Raw genomic sequence first — 23,619 nt, forward strand, 5'->3', positions numbered from 1 at the left:
TGAGACTCTGGGCACAGGCGTGGCTGAGGGCAGATAGAAAAGATTACATGGCCACCTGCTAATGAAGAGTTCTCCACGCTGAGGATTCAGTACACGAATGAACCTGAGTCACTGGAAATACTTCCAGTAGGTTCAGGGAGGAAAACTGACTAGTCAGCCCATGGTAGGCTTCCGAGGAAGAAAAAGGATGTCCCAGTTTGAAACAAAGTCACATCACTGGCTAGAAAGAGGTCATACATGATCATCTTAAATAAACTCCTGGCCGAAAGACAAGGGCCCTTGTTTCTTTGGTTTATTCATTCCTAAGGAGCTGAGATTACAGGCTCTGGAGCCAGCCTTCCTGGGCTTGAGCCCTGGGTTCCTCTCTGTGATTTGGCACCAGTTGCCAAATCTCTCTGTGCCTCAGTTTCTGCATCTGTAAAGTCAGAGCATTGATGTTACTGCGTCATGTGATTGCACTAGGAAGGGAGTTGAGTGGCTGACCAGATATGAACCTCTTAGGTCAGTGCGGGGTCCGCTGCTTACTAATGTCAGCTTCTGTATGTGGCATGTGGGCTGTATTTAGCAGTCCTGTGGATCAGGCATGTTGAAACTCTGGGAATAAATATGAAGACGATACCACCCCATCCCCCACCCCCAAAGCTCATAGTGTGCTGGCCATGACAAGTGGGAATAAATGCTTATAGGCCAACAGGGAAAGTGCTACAGAAGAGGTATGTGTCCCTACTGCCCAGAGCAGAGAGGAGAGTGAGGAGGGAGGGCTGAGCTGAGACCTGTCGTCTGCACCTCCCAGCGAAGTGCACCCAGCTTCATCGGGCCCACGCAACTTTACATTCCCTGTTTTCTTACACAAACTTCCTATGTCTGCTTCCCTTATTATGGAGAGAGGACCCCAATTTTTTCCAGATCCACTGTGAAGAAAGCACAGTTGGGTGTTTTCACTCTAGCTCTCTTGAATGAGGAAAAGATAAACAGGTGTTGGTGTGTGGATTTAGGGGTTATTCCACGGGAATGGGACGGAGGAAGAGAGCAACTTCTGCGGAAAGAATTTCAGGGCAGATGCAAGTTTTAGTTAAATAAGCAGGCATCTCAGAGCCTCAATGAAGAAGGAGGAGATAATATGATGGGTCTTATGGGTCCATACCTTGGGTCCAGCTACCCAATGCCCCTATCAGTCAATGACTCAGATGGGAAAGACCACAGGGAAACAGTGACGTTAGAAGGCTTCGCTTTCCTTTTTCAGGTTTATTGCTCTATCAAGGAGACTTTGTCACTAAGATCGCTGAGTAGAAACCTGGAAACTCTGACTTTCAGTGGATTTGGGAGAAGCTGTTGGTTCTTTGTGGGCCAGCTCTTTTCATGTGGTGCCACCACGCCCTGTAACGATCTTGCTTGTGAAGTGCCTCCTATGCACGTTTCATTTGATTTTCACACTCGCACTGTAAGGTAGGCCCTGTGGGGTGGGCCTTAGGGTTATTCTCTGGGACACGTGCTGATAAGTAAGGCTCAGCTTGTCCAGAGGTGAGGTGGGGAACCAGGACTCTGGCCTGAGTGTCCTGACCTTGGCTGTGACCTTTTGTTCATCTCCCTCTGGATTCAGCGAGCAGTTAGCAAAACGGACAGCTTACCCCCTTTCCTTCTTCCGCAGAACGAAAACTTGGGTAGATCGTCTTCACAGACGGGATAGGAGAAATTCAGAATGGATGATCCTTGAGAGAACAGAGCTATGTCAAGAAACAGCTCTTTGATGTCCTCTCCTAAAAGGAATAAGAAGCCCAGTTTTACTATTAGTGGGGGTTTTGCTGTGTATCCAAGCATTCCACATTTATGAAAGCATGAGCCAAAGGACTTTTTATTTCCACAGTTCTGCTCTGTATGGGGAATAGTTTTGTTCTCTTACTGGTAAAGCAGAAGTTAAGCAATCTACAGGGAATTATGGCAGAAGCCCTGGGTATGAAATGTGGCCCTGTCATAAGCTATCTGTTTGGAGCAAGGTAGTTTCTTCACTGTGCTCCCTGCCCTGTTGCTGATGGTGGCAGGTCCAGCTTCTGCAGCTTCTCAGCTACATAGTCTTATGTGCCTCCTCTGAGAGCGGCAGGGTGTAGTCAAGCCTGCATACTCCACCCCACCTGCTGCTAGGTAGACAGCATACCAGAGTAACAGAGGGAGCTTCCGAGCACTCTGCAGTGCTGACTTCCAGTTCTCCCCGCCTTTTTCTTTGTCCCTTTTATATACCACCCACTCCTCTTTTTATTCTCCCCCTATCCCTTCCTCCTTCCCTCCTTCCCTCCCTCCCTCCCTCCCTCCCTCTCTTCCTTCCTTCCTTCCTTCCTTCCTTCCTTCCTTCCTTCCTTCCTTCCTTCCTTCCTTCCTTCCTTCCTTCCTTCCTTCCTTCCTTCCTTCCTTCCTTCCTTCCTTCCTTCCTTCCTTCCTTCCTTCCTTCCTTCCTTCCTTCCTTCCTTCTCTCTCTCCCTTTCTCTTTCTCTCTTTCTTTCCCCAAAGCATTTAAGCATTTATTGAGCTGATGCATAGAATGCAGATATTTTACAAGGTTCTGGAAATATGAAGATGCATGAGAGTTCTTGGCCTTTGCAAATGTTTCCTCCATTTCTCTGGAATGATTCCACATGCTAGGTTTATTAAATCCTTCTGCTCTGGTTTTGATAAAACTTTTAGAAAGGAGATACTCTGGTAGCTATAGCAATATGATGACTATAAAAATAAACAATGAGAAAGCATTCTAGCTCATTGGTTGGGGTGTTGGGAGAATATACTACATGTCTTCACCTTTGTTAAGATTTAAGGACATTCATTAGTTATTTGGGAAATGAAATAACACAATTTACTGACCATGCTGCTAGCAGTAGACTTATTTGTTGCTGAGATAACTAAACAGAAGCTCTCTCCTGAGTAGACTTCTAGGCTCAAAATATTTTCAATTTTGTTGAATATACTGATTCCAGGTACCTATATCGTTCAAATGAGGATCTAGAATCTTTTCAGTACAAAAGCACAACATTAAATAAGCATTCTACACTATCTGGATATTCCCCAGGAAGAGAACTGGGAATGAAGATGAAAACAGAGTTAATCCCATGGGTGGTGGGGAACAGTGGCTTAGCCAGCCATTATAGTTCATATAAGTAACTGAATGTGTGGACCAGGGAAAGATTGGGCAATATCTTCTTTTATGTCAGTAGTTTTTACTTACTCAGAATGATTCCAAATCTAATGTTGATATTTGATTTTAATTGTTTAGAACACTCGTCAACAGAAAAGCCAAAATCCTGTAGTGGATCTGCCAAGAAGAAAATAATAGATTAGGTATGAGTACGTTGTATATTCTGCAAACTCATATATGAAATTCACACCAATTATAATTATTTTTCTACAGAAATCAATAAAATTGATTAAAAAAATATGGCCCAGCACTTTTTTTTGCATAAGTCTATGACACCTTCAATAAATAGCCCCTTTCAAGTCTCTGCAAAGTCTATGTTGGTCAAGGTCATGTTCACTTAAATGACAGGATCTCAGTCTGTGAAATGGGCAGTGTCTTGCTGGGTGGGTTACATCTGTACTTGTTAAAAGTTTTATCATTGTTTGAAATTTTTTAGCTTCTGAACTTTGGCCTTAAAGTTACTCATTGATTACACAAAACATTTCACAAAGTATTTATTATTTTAACTGAAGCAGAGAGAAATATATACAGGTTTTCTAAGTTAAGACCAGGTTTTATAATTTTATCCCATCCCATCTCATTCAATGTAATAATTTTTTTCCAAACATTCCACTTTATGAAAGGTGTTGTGGTAGATATGACAGGATCTACAAAGATATTATTTTTTTACACATAACCTCTGGTTATTCAAAAAACTCCAAGGGCTCATCTATGCCTAAGAGTAAAATCAAGAGATGTTCTGATGGCTTTACCTTCCATACTGCAGTATGGATCTATCCTCCATTCCTTGAGATCTGGGTGGCAATGTAAGCACCCAGTAAATTCCTGTAACTCTGGGGGGAAATAGGTTACCAGCCCAGGACAAATAACCTTTGAAGCCAAAATCAGTCAAAGGGAGAAATAAAGTGGGAGAAACCCATTTATTGCTTACAAACAGTCATCCATTTCTGCTCACCCATGTCTCTTGTGACCCAGCTGCAAAAAAGGACCCCACCAAAACTTTCCAGTACAAACATCTATTGATATGGAGATGCACTAAGGCCAGGCAAGAGATTCTGGAAATATTTCAGTTTCACCCACAATTCCCATGATGTTAGATTGTTCACATACTTTCTCCCATTTCTCATGGTCTTACCCCTTTGGGCTATTGTCTAAATACTAATGTCTTGCTCATTCCCATCTTTTTTGGGAAGGCTTCTCTGCTAGTCCCCCAAATAGTCTTTGGCTTCTCTGAATTCCTAAAGCAGTCAGATCTGAAATACCTTTTAAAGTGTATACAAACATGCATTACTTTGTACTTTGCTCTTTGACTTATCCCACAACATGTAATCCAAACACACAACTCCTGAAAGGCAGGAGCTGGTTTTCATTTTGTTTGTTTTGTTTTGTCTTTCTTTTTCCTTTTTGTTTCCCACTGGGCTTGAGAAGAGGAGAGCTGATTTTCACTGAGGGTCAGTGTCACCCTCCTCTTGGAACTGTGCTCTTTATAGAATTTAATTTTCCAGACTCCTTAGTGCCCAGCACAGAGCCCCGCAGACACATAGTAAGCGCTCCATAAATGTATATAATGAATGGATGACGGGCCATGTACTGTGCTATCATATAAATCCAGCCCTCTGAAACCTGCTTTGTGGAGCTGGGTCTCTGTGCAATTACGTTTCTCTTTGCCATCTTCCAGCAGAGGTGGCAGAGGGAGACAGACTGAGACAGGAAAGGGACTCGCTGTTTTTGCATACTGGCTGGTCCTTGAGAGTGTTACCTGGCGATGACCCATCACCCTGGCAGTGGCAGTTGGTTCCAATGTCCGGCTCTCTTTGCACTTTCCCAGAACCAGCTGAGGCTCAGCTCTGTGGGCCCCTAAGCTTCTGTAATGACGGGGCCTTGGAAGCTGCCACGCCTTCCCGGGTTCTGTGAATCTCAGCAACCCCGGGCCCTTCTTTCAAGCTTCCAGTTCTAGTGACGCCACCCTCTGCTCTCTGTGCTCTCAGCCCTGAGGAGGTAACTGCTTCCTCACTGTCCCTTTTTGTTTCTTTGGTTCTCTAACAACTGCTTATTCCCTATCCCCTATATCAAATTCTCTCTGTTAAAATAACAGACACAGTCTCTGTTTCCCCAATGGGACCCAGACTGATACAATAAACGACAATCCTGAGAGAAAGGAATGATTTTCCTCATTTCACAATGGGAAAATAGAGAGCTTATATTAACTTACCCAGGTCTAAGAACTATAAAATGGCAAAGCCAAGATTCACACCCAGACTTAAAAACAAAACAAGAAGTTGTGGTTCAGCATTGTGCAGACGCATTCACAAAGTGTGGCCTCAAAGATGTATGTTAGTTATTTAATTGAAAGATTGCTTGGAGTACTTTGTGTGCAGGCATATGGCACAGGGTAGTTCAGTTTCATAACTGGCTTCAATTTCAGCTGAGCTATGAGCTCATATTTGTCAATGACAGTGTTCCAGGCAGTTTTACCATCCACATCGCTGACCTGGAAGATGTGTAGTTGTCTGTGGTGTGTGCCGCGGCAATGACCACTAGGCTATCTCTGCTTTGCAGACCTAATCTGGGCGCTCTTTTGGTTGATACGACTGTCTTTAATCTGGTCACTGATTTTCCTGGGTGGAAAGTCACTTTTTAGGTTCCTTTTGCTCCTTCACAAGCATCTCTGTGCTGTCCCGGGGCCTCTTTCCAGTCGGGAAATGGGAGCTGAAGGTAGGGAGACAGTTGTTACTGCCACATATTCGGCACTCGGTATCGGAAAAAGAGAGGCAACTTACAAACATTTAAGTAAGTGCTGCCTCAAAATTGTGAATGAATTTAAGCTGCTATCTGAGGAAAGATAAAAGAGGCTGACTAAGCATGGCTTAGCTAATTAACTGTTACTGCATTGCGCTGTATGTCTATAAATATTTTAAAGGTATAGGTAGAAGGACTAAACTTAGGGAAGGCGAAGGAAACAAAGCATCTCCTTGGTATTGGAAAAAAATATTATTGTTGGGAAAATAATCTTAATAAGGAACAAAGTCACAAGGAAAGAGAGGTAGGTTGCTTCTCTCTGAGGATGTGTAAATAAAAACAGAAAGATTGCTTAAAAAGGGTTTAGGGTTTTGGTGATCTTTCCTAGCAGTTATTTGAATTTTGTAATTGAGAGTGGTTTTACATTTGGGAGTGAATTTGCTGTTTGCCGTTGTCTTGGGGAGAGTGACATCAATCCCTCCCATCCCCTGATCCCATCCCTGCAAACCCATGTCCTTCCCTCTCTTGATTTGTATTTTCACTCGGGCCCTTCACACACTCTGTATTGCATTATGTTTTCTTTTACACCTCTGCCATTCCTCTACTAGATGTTTGCAAGGTGGGCTCCCCCATCTCAGGGCCTAGCATATGTCTTAAGATTATACTAGGTTCCAAGTGATTATTTGCTCAATGAATAATAAGGGTTTATATGCAGTAAACTTGTTGAGAACTTTAAAGAAAGTTTCTCATTGACATTTTGGGCCAGATAGTCCATTTTTGTGGGCACTGGCCTGTGCATTATAGACTATTAATAGCATCCCATGGCTCTACCCACCAGGAGCCATGGGCAACTCCCACCCCCTGCCCCTTACCAACTCCAGCTGTGAAACTCAAAAATGTCTCCAGACATTGCTGAATGTCCCCTGGGGAACAAATTCACATCTTGTGGAGAACAACTGCTTTAAAAAATTATTTTCTCAATTATCAGGCAAGTGCCTTAGACTCACCTACCAGAATAAAAGACAGTGGGTTACATTTTTAAGTGTTTCTTCTTATATATAGTATAGAGAACTGATTGGGGGACATAGAGGGAGAGATGCTCTTGGACACTTGCCCGGGTAAATTTTAATACATATAAATTGGATTATCTGAATGTGGATCTTCTGAAAGAATAAAATTGGAAAGTTAATGAGGGTTGGTGTTCCTGGGCTTTGAAGGCAGAGATAAATGTTTCCTACAGACACTTCATTGTGTAACAGGCAAATGAGCTGAGGAAAGAAGCAAAAGCTTCATTGTGAAATAGATGATCTGTTCATTTTCAGTTTTTTTTCCCATAGCCTCTCTGTTACTCCCCTGCCTGTCCTGTCACCATCTACGGCCTCCACCCAAGGGAGGATTGTAGTTGCAGTGAGTGAGCCCACCATGTCCCCAGCCTGTCCCCGCTGTGCCCTGTGCCTGGGACACGTGCGCATGGAAAGCAAGTCCTCTAAACAGCGAGAGCAAATCCTGCTGGGGGTGAGGAGGAGGCTCTGGGATGCAGCCGGCAGGTTCTGCCTTGCACACCCAGGGTAGTGACGGTCAGATGTGTCCTGGAACTGCGTTCTTGCCCATTCACAGAGCAGAATAGACTTGAATGAAAGAAAAATGGATGGGGCTTAGCACGAGCAGGGGCTTAACAAATCTCAGACTATTTTTGTGCCTTAGGCTCTGAGAGTGGCCTGTGCTCCCCCAGACTGGGCTGGAACGGGGCGGCTTCCCAGGGGAAGACAACCTTGCCTTGCCGGTTTCCAGCCAGGGCTGGGCTTCAGCTGGAACCAGGGGACAGAAAATAAACCCAACAGGGCAACCCCTGAAGCACAGTTCCTCCCCCGGGGATGGCAGGCCGAGCCTGATGGGCCCTGGGCGGAGCAGTCCACTGGCTCCCCGCAGGCCTGCTTCCTGGGGCCTGGAGTCCACGGTGTGGCACACGGCAGCCTCGGTGGAGCTGGTCGGGTGGTTTGAGGGGTAGAGGGAGGGCCAACTTTCATACTGCTAGCCCTGTTTTTCATATTTCATAGTTCTGCTTAAGGTTTTTTTCTTTAATGTTCTATTTTGAGATAATTATATCTCACAGGAAACTGCAAAAAGCTGCAGAGATTTATGTACCCTTCACTCAACTTCCCTGCATGGTAACATCTTACATAGAGACTAGTATCAAAGCCAGGAAACTGACATTGGTATAATCCACAGAGCTTGTTCAAATTGTACCAGTATTACACACACTTGTGTATGTGTGGGTACACGTGTGCTTGCAGTTTGATTGCTTAGGTTTTAAAAACTGTTGCAAAAAACAAATAACCTGATTAAAAATTGGGCAGAAGACTTGTGCAGACATTTTTTCAAAGAAGACATAAAGATGGCCAACAGGTACATGAAAAGATGCTCCACATCACTAATCATCAAGGAAATGCAAATCAAAACCACAAGGTATTACCACACACTTGACAGACTACCTATCAGAACAAAGATAAAAAATAACAAGTGTTGGCCAAGATGCAAAGAAAAGGGAACTCTCATAGGCTGTTGGTCGGAATGTAAATTGGTGCAGCCACTATGGAAATAGTATAGGGGTTTTTCAAGAAATTAAAAATAGAAATACTATATGACCCAGCAATTCCATTTCTGGATATTTATCCAAAGAAAATGAAAACACCAATCAGAAAAGAGAAACGAATCTCTGTGTTCACTGTGGCATTATTTACAATAGCCAAGATATGGAAGTACCCTAAATGTCCATCAGTAGATGACTGTATAAAGAAGATGTGGCTTATCTAATAAATATATATGCAACGGAATATTACTCAGCAATAAAAAGAATTCATGAAAATATGCATGGACCTGCACAGCACTGTGCTAAGTGAACTAAGTCAGACAGCGAAAGACAAATACCATATGACTTCCTTTTCATGTGGAATTTAAACAATAAAACAAAATGTATCTTTTGCTTTTGATTACCCCTTCCCTTCTCATCCTGCATGCATGTGCCTCCAATAGCAGGTCCTAACTCAGTGTTGTGGGATAAATAGCTCTTCTTATATTCTTTACTTTCAGAAAACATGTTTACCTCTTTCTGCAGGCTAAAAATCAGTTTGGTCAATTTCCGGTTTCTTAGGTGTCCTGAGAGAGGTTCTGATCTCACACAGGAAACTTGGCCTCTTCCTGACTTTCACACTTCCACTATCCAGGTCAACCAGCCCCTGTCCAGGGTCCCACTTGGGGTTTCCTCCTCTGTCCTTCCTCTGGTCTCTCAAGGCATACGGTATCCATCTTTACCATCACAAGCATGGTAATTATTGCTAGTTTGCATCTCTAGTAGATAGTACTAGAGTAGGAGCTGTGAGAGGTTAGGAACTATGTTTTATCCATCTTCAGATGCCCCAGACTGTCAGATAGTTGCATAAACAGATGGATAGGGGAGAAGGTCAGAGAGTTGGGGGATAGTGGAAGGGAAGTTGAGCTCTTGTTTCCAGCTGTGATGGGTGCCAGAAATCACTTGGGAAGTCTGAGTGGTGAGACCAGGGATACAGGTCTTTCTCCACACTTGGAAGGTGCCAGTGCATCAACTTTGGCATCGTAATAATGGGAATATTTGCTTTGGCGCTGAGGATGGAGCTTCTGAGTGCGGTTGAAGATCTGATCCCAGGCCAGGTAGTAGCAGATACTCGTGGGCCACCTTTCAGAATTCTTTTCCAAATAAAACAAAATAACAAACAGACCTAACTTTTGACTTCCTCCCTTAGGTTGCATGATTACGGTTTCTGCAGGCTTATATTCTGTTTACTATACAGGCCTGGGGTAGATGGATCTGAAAGTTTGCCTTCTTGCATGGCTGGATTTTTATATTGATTAGGGTGTTTTGATTTTCTTGTGTGATCTACAGGCTAACATTCAGGGTCACTGTGCCTCCCTAAAAGGAAGGCGAGGTATAAGGCTTCAGTGAGATGCCGCTCCTGGAAACTCATTGCCAGGGTAATGAAAGATTAACGTTCCTTTTTCCTGTCCTTGGTGCCATGTTAGTGTTTTCCCCTGCCTCCTCCCTCCCCACTCCCCTGCCTGTGAAGAGAAAGAAATGATCTTCAATGTAAACATACTCTAGTTTTGTTGCTCTGTCATTTCCAGATCTCTTTCAAATCTTGTTACGATAGCATGCACGGCAAGGCCTCCTGATGGGCCATTCTGTCATGTAACAGTAGTTGCATCCCAGTCCAGGCTCCGGCTGAATCTCACTAGGAATCAACCAGCTAAAGTTAGATAGATAGTCTGGCTTTGGCTTTTGGCTTCTTCATCTTGGATGTGTAGATTGTGTATTCAAAATCCTTAAACATAGTTCTTGATACCAAACATAACAAAAATGGAATGAATACCACCATGGAATATTGACTTTTTGTGACATGAGAGGCCTGGACTCCAAAATTCTACAGGCTGCTTGGTAACTCTGGTGAATGCATTTTTGGGTGTGAAGGTGTGTGTGTGCTGCCAAATTCAAGATTCTGCATCCCTCACTTCTCTGCTTCTAACTGCTAAAGAACTGGAATCCACTGGAATTTGTGACTGTTGGAGATGGGGCAGGGGTAAACCTGCATGCCTTCTTGGCCTCTGAATTTCACTCCCTTGGAATAAACTGTATTTGGCCTCCATCACCTAGGAAGAGTTGGTTTCTGTATCATTACATAAACATTAGAGACCAGTAAGAGATAAATAGGAATGAAGATGAGCTTTCATCCAAAGACCTCAAAAAATGTCTTAGAAAAAAATAATGACCCATTTGAGGCTGTTGTGCCTGATTTTTTTCATATTAGGAGTAGATCAATATGAACACTATACGCACAGTTTTATTGTGTGTTACCAAGAGGGCACTAGGGTGCAATATAGCACAGAATCCTTTTTTTAAAACATATTATATAATTAAAGGCATTCTTTTTATATTGAAGTATATACACTAATATGTATAGATCTTAGTGTACAGCTTAATGAATTTTGGTGTATGCATACACTCATGTAACAGAATCTTAATATGAGGATGAGAGGAGCTTGAACCTGTCTCATAGGTGACATGTAGTTCATCTTAGTGGTCTGAGAATGTGAATTCCAACTTAGCTTCTCATTTTACTGGGTGACTGAGATATGGCAGGAAGAGTACTTGGCCTTGGGGATACAAAGAAAATCAGAAAACGCGTCTGTTCCCATCTTGATTATAACCCTCCCATCATCTAATTATAATACTATGTGATCAAATAATAGATACAAAAAAGGTAGATGTATACTCTAAACCTCTCACTTTATAGTCAGCATATAGTGAACATTTTATGGTCTTATATGCAAGACGTGTGTCCCATGAATTCAACCTGTACTCTCTAGTCCAGCCCTTCTTCATTTAAAACTCAATTTTAGTGACAGTGTTGTTATTCATTCTTCAACAGTATTTATTAACTGTCTAATATGTGCTGGCTGCTGTGGGACCACGGCTGGGCAGGAGGCTTTTGACCAGGCCAGAGACTTACTGTCAGTTGAGTAGTGACCAAATTAGGGCTCCCCCAAGTCCGGGAGCACCTGGGGAACTTGCCTATTCTGTTTGGTTGTTTAACTTTCTGCTACTAGTCTGGAGTCAGTCCACATGGGATAGAAAAACAGAGAAAAGCTAGCCTGTTCTGTTTTTTAATGGAAATTAGACTTCAGAACATGCATTTCCACTACTCTTGGAGAGTGAGGGTTTGAATTTCACCAGCAGGCAAACCCCTTCCCCGGGAGGGAGCCTCCGGGTAGCTTCACCTCTTGGCTATGAATATTGGGAACTGTGGCAGTGTTTGGTGACAAGAGACGCTACCGGGATGCACTTACCCTACTTCATTTGTGCTTTTCCTGCAAATCTGTTTTTTGACAGGGGACAAGAATCGGGTTGTGAAGCAGAGGCGTTTTACTTGCTGGTGGGGGTGGCTGCAAAGGTGAACTCTGGGACCTTCCTTTAAATGCTGGAAATGCTGAAAAGGAGTTCCATCCTGCCTCTGGACATCAATAACTGGGTATGGTTTAGAAAAAGCCGAGGTATTTGTCCTTGGCATCTGCTGCCGTGGAATATGATGCATGAGTGAACAGGGATCGGGACCTGAGAGGGAACATCCGACTCCTGCTCTGTCTTTGCTCATTTACAGAACTGAATTTGAACCCAAAGGATGAGAGGTTCCAAAACATCTGAATCACTGATTCGCTCCTCTGTCCTGTGAGTGGCCAGGACATCAGGTATATTATAATATCCCCTTTTGTTGGTGAAAGGCTGAGCTCTAGGGCAGCTAAATGCCTGTCTCAATTCCTGGATTCAGCCTGAGGTGGCTCTGCCCTCCCACTGCTGATGCAAAGGACAAATGGCAAAGGAGGCTGACTGACCAAAGGGAAGAGGCAGAATGAATTCCAACACATGTGCCAAGACCCTGTTCCTTTTCCATGTCAGGATGCTCACAGGGAGGGACAAGACCTACCCTCAGGCTTGTTGGCTAGAAACAGGGCACTGTTCCTCAAACCCAATGATACTAGCACAGTACAGATGGACAAGCAGAGGCGTTAGAAGGTTTTTGTAGGAATGAAGAAAAATAATGCAATGTAAATCACCCAGGCTAGTGTTGGACACATAGTAGGCACTCAATAGTTGGACAAAAATAAGGGTGGATTCTGTTCTAGGGGCAATATTGGCATTCTCATTGCAGCTGTAAAAAATGAAGCCAACTTCTTTTTTTTTATGTTATCATTAATCTACAATTACATGAAGAACATTATGTTTACTAGGCTCCCCGCTTCACCAAGTACCCCCACCCCCCACCCCATTACAGTCACTGTCCATCAGCGTAGTAAGATTCTGTAGAATCACTACTTGTCTTCTCTGTGTTGCACAGCCCTCCCCATGCCCCCCCATATTATACATGCTAATCGTAAGGCCCCCTTTCTTTTTCCCCACTCTTATCCCTCCCTTCCCACCCATCCTCCCTAGTTCCTTTCCCTTTGGTAACTGTTAGTCCATTCTTGGGTTCTGTGATTCTGCTGCTGTTTTGTTCCTTCAGTTTTTCTTTGTTCTTATACTCCACATATGAGTGAAATCATTTGGGACTTGTCTTTCTCTGCCTGGCTTATTTCACTGAGCATAATACTCTCTAGCTCCATCCATGTTGTTGCAAATGGTAGGATCTGTTTTCTTCTTATGGCTGAATAATATTCCATTGTGTATATGTACCACCTCTTCTTTATCCATTCATCTACTGATGGACACTTAGGTTGCTTCCAATTCTTGGCTATTGTAAACAGTGCTGCAATAAACATAGGGGTGCGTCTGTCTTTTTCAAACTGGGCTGCTGCATTCTTAGGGCAAATTCCTAGAAGTGGAATTTCTGGGTCAAATGGTATGTCTATTTTTAGCTTTTTGAGGAACTCCATACTGCTTTCCACAATGGTTGAACTAATTTACATTCCCACCAGCAGTGTAGGAGGGTTCCCCTTTCTCCACAACCTCACCAACATTTGTTGTTGTTTGTCTTTTGGATGGTGGTGATCCTTACTGGTGTGAGGTGATATCTCATTGTGGTTTTAATTTGCATTTGTCTGATGACTAGCAATGTGGAGCATCTTTTCATGTCTGTTGGCCATCTGAATTTCTTCTTTGGAGAACTGTCTGTTCAGCTCCTCTGCCCATTTTTTAATTGGATTATTTGCTTTTTGTTTGTTGAGGTGCATGAGCTCTTTATATATTTTGGATATCAAGTCTTTATCGGATCTGTCATTTATGAACATATTCTCCCATACTGTAGGGTGCCTTTTTGTTCTATTGATGGTGTCGAAGCCAACTTCTTTTAAAATTTTCCTTTTTAAGGTACAAGCACTCTAGGTTTAAAAGAATTTAAAGTTCAGTAGACATTTCTGAAACAGAAATCTAGATGTCAGCTAGTGTGTCTTAGCCCTTGAGATAGAAATAGGATCGCACTGAACATGATGCATGCCTGAGGATGGTCCTCACTACCAATTCTCAAACTTGGCCTCACATCAGGGGAGCTGCATACAAATACTGATGCCTGGATTCTACCCTAGACATCCTGGGTACTGCCTGGGCATCGAGATTTTTAAATGCTTCTCAGATGATTCTCTTGTCACTGTTATTAAGCCACACCAAGCTTTGTAATCAATCTTGATTATAAGATTGAGGTGCAAGTCTTCAGTGTATGGGTATATGATCTTATGGGTGGGCTCTGAGCTAAAAGTTTAAGTCCTTCATAGATTTCCTAAGAAATCTCCTTACACACCTTTTCACAAATTTGATAGAATTTATGAAGATCTGGGGGGCTTTAGGGAGGCATGCCCTGCACTCAAGCTACCTGTCACCATATCCCTCCCTCCCTCCCTCCCTTTCTCTTTTCTCTCTAACTTCTTTCTCTAGAGAAACAACAAAATATTTCCCCTCCTGTCAGTGTTGAGGTCTGGGAAACACACCAGGCCCCCTGGGGCCCCAGGCGCTACTTCCGTGACTTTTAAGGAATTCTTTCAAGAAAGGCAGGGCTCTTCTCATTAAAATTCTTGTAACAGTCCCTAAGAGAAGTTTTTTCGATTTCATTTCAAGACCATCTACTCTATGCCAAATATGCACCCAGGCCGGAAAGGCTGGGGATGAGGATCCAGGGATGAAGAAGACAGAGCTGAAAAGATGGACAATGAGCGCTGCAGGGGAATGTGGGCGTACAAGCCCAGGGCACATCTGCAACAAACTCCAAACATGGGGAGCACAGCAGGATTTTGGCAGACGGGAGGGGCAGGTGTGGGGCTGGGAGCACTGATGGAGGAGCTTGGACCTGCTCAGGGTCGGGGGTGGGAGGGCACCTGCAGGGGCTCAGGAGACCTCTGGGCTGAGCCAGGGAGCAGTTACTTGTGGGTAGGGACCCAAGCCATCTCTGAAGTTAAAAAACAGAAATCAACTTGTGGTTGTAAATGAAAGATGGCCTGCCTAACCTAAGGAAATAATTAACAGCCCAGCAGCGTCTTCTGTGGCCTTGTCAGCTTTGCCATGACTGTGCCCTCTGTGGTCACGGAAGTCACCGAAGTCCATAGCCTCGGGAGTGTGGGTGTGCGTGTTGGCAAAGTGTTTTGTGTTGTATGTGTCCATTGTCCTCCACAAACCTCCATGACCTTTTGGTGACTGCTGAGAAAACAGAGCAGGGGATGCTACTTGGACAGGGAGACAGGAAACCTGATCACTATTGATCCAACTGCGAACATGTTTGGAGCCCCTACTATGAGCTGAGTACCTCTGCTAGACATGGAAGTACACAGATGAGCTAGTTTTAGGCATAGCTCTTGACTTCTGGGAGCACAGAGCGTAGAGTGAGGAAGAGAAGGTATTTGACAGTTGCCACATAGCTTAGATACAAGGCCTAGCAGAGAACAGGGGAGGCACAGGCGAACCAGTGTGGGGGTTCAGGGGTGGTTGAGAGCTGGAGGTGACACCAGAGCCCAGACTTTTAGGCTACAGAGCTTCCAGGGGAATGTAATGGGATTGGTCACTTACAGCTCTGACCTCAGGCGTGTGCTGTTCTGAGCATGTTACTAGCTCAGATCCTTACAAAGCCTTAAGAGAAAGACACCATTATTATCTCCATTTTAGAGTCAAGAATACTGAGGCAAGGAGGGTTTAAGGAAAGTGTGCATCCAGAAGGGGCTGGAATATGAACCCAAGCAGACCATCTGTATACAGATTCTACACTCTTTGCTATGAACCTCGGGGCAGAGAGAACAACATACACAAAAACTCTGAAGTCCTATAGCATGAGATTTCTGGGAACTCCCCATGGGCCAACAAAAGCCCACCTGAAATCAAACCACTTCTGCATGCAGGGGTGCAGAAAATATTTCCCCTCCTCTCAGTGCTGAGGTCTGGGAACCACACCAGGCCCCCTGGGGCCTCAGGAGCTAATTCCGTGACTTTTAAGGTCACTTACAGCTCTGACCTCAGGCATGTGCTGTTCTGAGCATGTTACTAGCTCAGATCCTGAGCAGGAGTGGCTTGATTTCAGGTGGGCCTTTGTTGGCCCATGGGGAGTTCTTTGAAAACTTGAGGTCAGAGATAGGTGTTGTTTGCATGACTATCCACAGATAGTAAAGACCCTAGAGTCAGTCCTCTCTGGAAGGATCCTGGAAAGTCCAGATACTTAATTATTTTTTTCCTCTGCTGCTTAGAATGGTATGAAAAGATAGGTTTCTGCCTTCTCTCTATACATTTCCAAGGCAGGAGCCAAGCCTAGTGAAACTCAAGTTCCTACGGCTGCTGGGGTTAGGGAGCGTTTGCACTGTCACCACAGCCTGAGCTTTGCAGGTAAGCTCCAGCTTTCTCCCCCTTTTCCCAATTGCAGAACATCTGCCCATCATGTGATATTGAATGACGGCGCCACTGATGTCCAGTTTGACATCAAAACCAATTTATTCTCTGCAGCCCATAAACACACAAACACACACACACACACAAACTCCACAAAAACAAAATCCCCAGTCCAACCTCACTTTGACTTCTGGGCTAACGACTTTGGGGGACTCTTTCTTGGTGAAGTCCAAGGAACAGCTGCTTTCACTTAACCCAGAACTTAAGTGGGGGATGACAGCCTGCAGTCACCCTGCCTCACTGAGTTTCCATTTCCTCACCTGGAAAAGAAGGAATGTGGCACCATTTTAAGCTTTGCTCTTCCCGCTGCTGTCAGCTTCTCAGATGCTCTAGAGACCAGGCTATAGGGCCTGCACTGTGAGGGTTTGAGGTCTTTTTTTTCCCCTTAACTTTCTATTTTGAAATAATGAGAGACTTACAAGAAGTTGCAAAAAGATAAGTCCTGTGCATCCTTCCCCATCTCCCCTCATAGTCCTCATAGTGAAAATAGGTGGGCATCCAAGCCAGGGCATGGACATCGAACAGTTGCCACCTTCATATTTCACCAGTTTTCACATGCACTCATGTGCGTGTGTGTGTTTACACATGCATATGTAATTTGGTGCAGTTTTATCTCCTGTAACCACCACCACACTCAAGTTACAGATAGAAAAGATCTTCCTCAAGCTGCCCTTTGCTATCACTCCTTACCCTCTCTCCCTCTTCCTTACCCCTAGCAGCCTCTAATCTGTTCTCCACCGATATAATTTTGTCATCTGGAGAATGTTCTATAAATGGAACCATACAGTATATAACCTTTTGAGAATGAATTTCTTTCACTGAGCATAATGCCCTGGAGATCCATCAGGCTGGGGTATAAATAGTCCCTTCACTTTTACCAAAGACTAGTGTTCCACAGCATGGCCCTACCACAGCTCAACCATTTACCTGCTAAAGGACATTTGACTAAGTTGGGGCTACTACATCCTTATTATATAAATATGATCTTTCTCATACAGGTTTTTGTATGGATGTAGTTTTCATTTCTCTGGGATAAATGCCCAGGGCTCGAGAGTCCTGGGTTGTATGGTAAGTTTATACTTGGTTTTATAAGAATCAGCCCAGCTGCTCTCCAGGGAAGCCACACATTTTACATTTCCTCCAGCAATATAGGCAGGTCCTCTTAAAAAGAAAGTCTTGCTAGAGAAGCTTGTTCCTGGGAGAAATCAAGAGAGGGGTTTGCAGGCTGATGTGGGGTTGGCAATTTCTATATCCACTCAGCCCTTGAGAGTCTGGCCCGAGTCTTGCCATGACAGAGAAGGATGTTCCCAGGAATGGTTCAAATACTAAGAGCCAGGACGTGTACAGGCAGCCATGGCTAACCGTCGTTAATGCCCGTGTGGGGCAGGGGGCTTGGATGACTGTGTCAGGAGGTCACTTAGCTCTCTCTCCAGGTGCTGCATTCAGGGCCCCCGAGGCAATTCTGACCACACTCCATCATACAAAGACCTGCAGAGCTAGTGTTAATTTTTGAGATTTGTTTTCCCAATGCTTTCTGGTATGAGATCAACTTAATGTATTTTTCTTCCCCCTTGAGGGCTGCTGTCCCCACACGTGGTAATGAATTGCCCACTGCTGCTTCCAATCCCCCATCAGACGCACACGAGGAAAAAAAATCAATTTACACTTTTCCTAGGAAGCAAGTTATTGATGGAGCTGGTGTGTATCTTAGTCTGTCAGGCTGCTGTGGCAAAACCACAGCCTGGATGGTGTGAATAATAGATATTTATTTCTCCCAGCTCTGGAGGCTGGGGAGTCCAAGATCAAGTGCTGTCTGAAGGTCCTCTTCCTGGTTTGCGGATAGCTGACGTCTCCAGGTGTGCTCACATAGCAGAGAGGGAGAGAGACGGAGAGAGAGAGCGAGAGCAGGAGAGAGCTCATAAAGGCCTCTTATGGATCCTCTCCCTCACCAACTCACCTAAACCTAATTACCTCCCAATGGTCCTGCCTCCAAACACCATCACACCGGAGTTTATGGCTTCAGTGTAGGAATTTTGGGGAGACAAACATTCAGTCCATAACATGTGTAGCAGGTTGGCAAAGGGGCCATTGAATGACACTTTCTGAATGTGACCCCCTTGATTTAGAGCAAGTGGAAGAGTGCCCCCCCAAAGAGGTGCTTGGAGGAAGAAGAGGTTTCAAGGAGGATGATGGACTCGTTCTTCATCAGATACCGAGAGGAACAGTATTTCCAGGGCATGGAATGGACTTTTCCTAAAGATACCGTGGAGACTTCCCAAGAAGGCAAAGTGGGTACCCCCAATGGGAGTTTCTAGAATGTCTTGTGCTGAAATTATGAAAGCAGAATTCCTCATCTCAAAATCAATGCCCCATTTCTCACTGCGTTTCTTTCATCAGGAGATGGAGCCAGAATGGGTCTGCTAGATATCCCAACTTGGCCATAGAGCCTTTTCTGTGGGAAACTGCACTTCTCATTTATACCTTGTGATTTCTGTGACATAGATCACCCAGGAATAGGATCCCGTGACATGAATAATACAGGACTACAAGCACTTACAGGTAAATCCTGGAGGAGAAAAGGACCAGCTGCCTCTGACTTGGCCCCTCTGCCAGCAAAATAAATTCCTAACCAAGGACTAATTTCTCTGCCTCCCAAATCAACACAACCCTCATATTTGCCTCCTGATTAAAAGATTAAAAATATACTTTTGTTAAAAATATAAAAAGAATTATGTCAGAACGTAGCAAACTGACAGGAAAAATAAGATGGGAAACCTGACTTTAGATTAATTCATGAAAATAGGGCACCTGCTGAGAAACCACAGCCTTCCCGCCCCCCCCAAGTTAGATGCAGTATGTGACCCCTACTTGACACTTGCCTTCTCTTTCACCCTATTGCTGTGCCCACTTGGATACCGTTCAGCCTTTTCTTGCCAGCTGTTTATGTGTTTTCAGAACATAACAGTTAAAAACTGTTACTAGACAAAAAAGGTGAAACTTGAGCCATTCCTCTAAATACCTTTGCGGGGCTTCCACTTCAGAGAAGTGGAAAGAAAAGTCCCGGGCAGGGAAGCCTTTCCTGACACAAGGAGACATAAATAATAGATGTTCACAGCAGTTTGTAATTATAAAATATTGGAAGCAATCTAAATATTGATCAAAAGGAGAATGGACACAGTTGTAGTCTATACAATAATTTAAAAAGCTGTATATAATTATATACTCTATAGCCCTGAAAATAAATTAACCAATGCTATGCATGCTAGCAATCTCCTGGAATAATGTCATAAATTGGTCCCCAAATGAATATTAATGCAACTCTCTTATTAATTCCAATACTTTTTAGATTAGATTTTTCTGCAGACAGTCATATTGTATGCATATAATAATATTTTTTGTTTCCTTCTTTCAAATCCTTAAACTTCAATTTTTCTTGTTTTACTGTGTGGGTGAGGGCCTTCACTGCAATGCCGAATAGAAGTGATGATGACATTCTTGTCTTGTTCTTGGTTTTAAAAGGAATGCTTCTAATGTTTCACCATTCCATGTGATGTTCACTGTAGATCTTTATTTTAGGTATATTTCCTTAAAGAGCAGAGAACTGATTTTTTAAATTCAATCTGCTATTCTTTTTTTAAAAATCAGTTTCCTTTAGTCAATTTATAGTATTAGGATTCACATCCTGTAATTATTTCTCATTTACATTTGGGTTTTCTTCTTTTACACCCTGATCTTTCTACACTCCTTTCTCCTCTTCTTTCCATCATTCCTTTGGGTTGATTGGAGTGTTTTAACGTTTTTCCTTTTACTAGTCTGAAAGTTATACACTATACTTCTAGTTTTTTAATGGTTACTTTTGAATTTCTAACACAAACACTTAGTAAAACTTAATCATCTTTTTTAAAAAATTTTTTCTTGGCATTTATTAATTAATTAATTTTGTTGTGGTGGTAAAAAACACATGACATGACATTAAATTTACCATCTTCACCATTTATAAGTATATTCACATTGTGGTACAACAGATCGCCAGACCTTTGTCATCTTGCATTATTACCTGAAACATTATCTTTACCCTCTCCCTGAAAAATGCAATGACAAGGACATCAGAATGCTTTGCATTCCATCATCAGCCCCTCTCTCCACATGCTGTTACTGTCCTGAGGTTTTGTGCTATATTATTCCTTTGTGGGGGGCAGCCTCCAGGACAGCTCCCAGGGATCCCTCCAAATTCACCTTGTGTAAACCTCTCCCCTTCCGTTACCTGTTCTAAGCAGCAGGACATGCCAGATGTGCTGGGGTGTTGTTTCTGAGATCAGACTACAAAAGCATTGTGACATCACTCTTTTGCCCTTTCTTCCTCTCTTCCTCAGATCCCTCACTGTGGGGAAGCACAGTGCCCCGTGAAGAGGCCCACGTGGCAAGGAATCGATGTCACTGGACCTGAATCTTGCTGACAGCCATATGCCATGCAAGTGAGCTTGGAGTGGACCTTCTGATGACTGCCTACAGCCATGCACTCACATGAGTTTGGAAGCAGATGACTGCTTTGGGCCATCAAGCTTTGAGACGGCTGCAGCCCAGACCAACACGTTGATCAGCTTTGTGAGAGAAACTGTATCAGAGATTCCCAACTAAGCCACACCCAAATTCCTGCCCAGAAACTGTGAGATAATAATGTTTCTTGTTTTAAGCTGCTAACTTTTAGGGTAATTTGTTATGCAACAATAGAAAATGGAAACATTCCTGTTTCAAATTAGACATTCATCTTTACATTCCCTGCTTATTTGAATTTACCAGTTCTTAGCTTGCCGTTCCATCTTGCATCTCAGAACTTATTTCTGGGATCATTTTGTTTCTTTCTGATGTATGCCTTAGAAGTTCCTTTACTGAGAGTCTTTTGGTAGCAAACTCTAGATTTTGTTCAAAGAAAGTCTTTAATTCACTGTTGTTATTGAATGACAGTTAGCTATACATAGAATTCTAGGTTGATTGTTATTTTCCCTTTTCTCTGAATATGTATATTGCTTGGGGCTATTTAGAAGTCTGCCATTAGTATAAATATAATTTCTTGTTAGGTAATTTCTTTTGCTACTTAAGCTAGTTTTTTATTTCTTGGATTGATTTGTGGTTCTACTCTGATCAGGCTAATTGTGGAATTCTTTTTAAAAGTCCTTCATAGGAATTGTTGTGTTTACTGACTCTGAAGATTCATGTCTTTTATTAATTCTAGAATATTCCAGCATTTTTCCTCAGCAACTACCTTTCCCTCATTTTCTTCTAGTCTTTACTATAACTGTAGCTCAGATTTTTCATCTCTTTATTTCTCTGTGACACATTGTGGGTAATATCTCCAGATCTTTCATCCAGTTCATTAAATCTCTCTTGAGCTATTTTGAAACCTCTGTTTTAACCTAACCATAATTTTCTTTTAAATTTCTACAATGAAATATTTCATCTTAAGGGGTTCTATTTCATTCTTTTTCAAATCTTTCTGATCTTTCTCTGACTATTTGGGGTTTTTCTGCTCATGTTTTAGACTCCCTATTTTATTTCTTTACACAAATGACTCTTACTATATATTCTATATCTTATATTTTCTAAATCTAATATATTTAGAGGTATAATTTTGCTGGGTTTTTTTTTTTTTTCTGTTGACTATCCCTCCTGGTGGTTTATTTTCTTGTGTTTTTAAATTTTGGATTATGATCTCAATCTTTAGAAATTCTCTGAAATTTGAATTCAGGATGTGTGTCCCCTAGACATGATTTACATAAGTGGCTGTGAATATTTCCCAGGTGTTCCCAATCAAGGCCCTCTTCAATTTAATTTCTAGGCTTGGGAATTTCCCAGATCATGAAGGTAATATAAATTTGGACCTCAGCCCCACAGGATCTCAGGTCTGGAGCTACTAATTTTTTCAGGGAAAACTTATTTTCTCCAGAAGCCAGAAGACCTAAGTAAGTTTCCTTGTTCTCCACTTTTGCTGAATAGTGTTTTGTTTTATTTTTTTTTCTTAACTGGCTTTTTAAAAATTGTTGTGGATATAACCCTTTGAAAGTTCTAGCTTCATGGAGGGATCAATTGTCATCTTGCACAGCGCAGGACACTGTTGCCAGACTCCCCCACATGGCCGCGCAGCCTAAGTTCTGGTTCATGCAGACACATTTTCTAAGGGCAGATACAACTTCAGTGTTGGCTTTCCTATGATATGCAGTTTTCTCTTTGTTTTGGCCCTTGGAGACCCCCCATCTTTTCCTGCAAACTCAGCTGTGTATTTGAACATCAGGATACTTGATAATTGCTAGTAAGCCTATGCCCCGTTCAACCACTGGTTCAAATAAAGCAAGAGCCATTGGCAATTTTCTCCCCAGGTACTTTTTAAAATGTACACACTCACACAAGTGAGCTAACTTAGTTAAAACCAAAGCTAAATGTGAGGCAGGAAAGCTATTGTTCACTGGAAAAATGATCTTCCTGCCCACTCTCCACACTGCTTGGATTCCAAGCAACTCAGTGTAGGTCAAATTAGAATTCAGAGTCTCTGAAAAATGGAGACTTCCCTTTTGGAATAGCTTCCATCCAGGTTCCAGGCCCTAGCCAGCTGACCCCAGGGGAGTTGGGAGGTGGAAGGATTTGGGCATTTGCCTGTTGCTTGAAGTTGGTTGTCCTGAGCAAACTTTTATACATATGGAGAAAAGACCAGAAGAAGCAGGCTGCTGGCTTCAAGCTTTAGGGCTCTAAAGGCCCAAGTGACCTGTGATATTTTCATCAGGTGTCCCCTGTCATGGTTGTTTGTTTTCTAAATGTTGTTAGAGTCCTTGATGAGGCTCCAAGCCCAGAAGAAGGTGGCTCTTGTAAACAAGCTCCGGCTTTTCAGTGTCCTATGAAACCGCATCATTTCTATGTCAGTCTGCAATGATAGTACATTTATGGAAATGTTGGTTCTCTCAATACTGTAATTGAGCCCCTTCATATCTTCAGTATAATCAAGTACTCTAGTTTTAGAGGAGCAAAAAAGGATGCAGGCGAATCATGTAGAAGGTCTGCATAGGGAGATGATTCTTTGCCCACTGGGGATGTGGGTATAAAGGAGATAGTCTGGTCCTGGTGTGTGTGGTATCTTTGACCCTGAAATCGGGTGAGGTTGCACGGTGACATCTATGCTTAATGAGGTAGCAAAGCTGACCTGGGAGGGTCCTGCTGGGCTCTGCTGCCATCTAGTTTTGTGGCTGTGCTTAGGAAGCAGTGCTTCTCT

At 43.1% G+C, this 23,619-nt stretch overlaps 1 protein-coding gene across 2 annotated transcripts in view; it reads right to left on the minus strand.

Moving 5' to 3' along the window:
- Positions 1 to 23,619, minus strand: part of LY86 (lymphocyte antigen 86) — a 58,737-nt gene that overhangs the window by 23,516 nt on the left and 11,602 nt on the right. For both annotated transcript variants that reach the window (XM_057493840.1, XM_036921329.2), the window contains 2 exons: positions 3,212 to 3,298; positions 1,629 to 1,757 (listed from right to left, as the gene is read on the minus strand). In XM_057493840.1, coding sequence (XP_057349823.1) covers positions 1,629 to 1,757; positions 3,212 to 3,298 — 216 coding nt within the window. The remainder of the gene's footprint in view (positions 1 to 1,628; positions 1,758 to 3,211; positions 3,299 to 23,619) is intronic.

This window comes from Manis pentadactyla, chromosome 16 (genome assembly GCF_030020395.1).
Source record: "Manis pentadactyla isolate mManPen7 chromosome 16, mManPen7.hap1, whole genome shotgun sequence".
Classification (NCBI taxonomy): Eukaryota; Metazoa; Chordata; class Mammalia; order Pholidota; family Manidae; genus Manis; species Manis pentadactyla.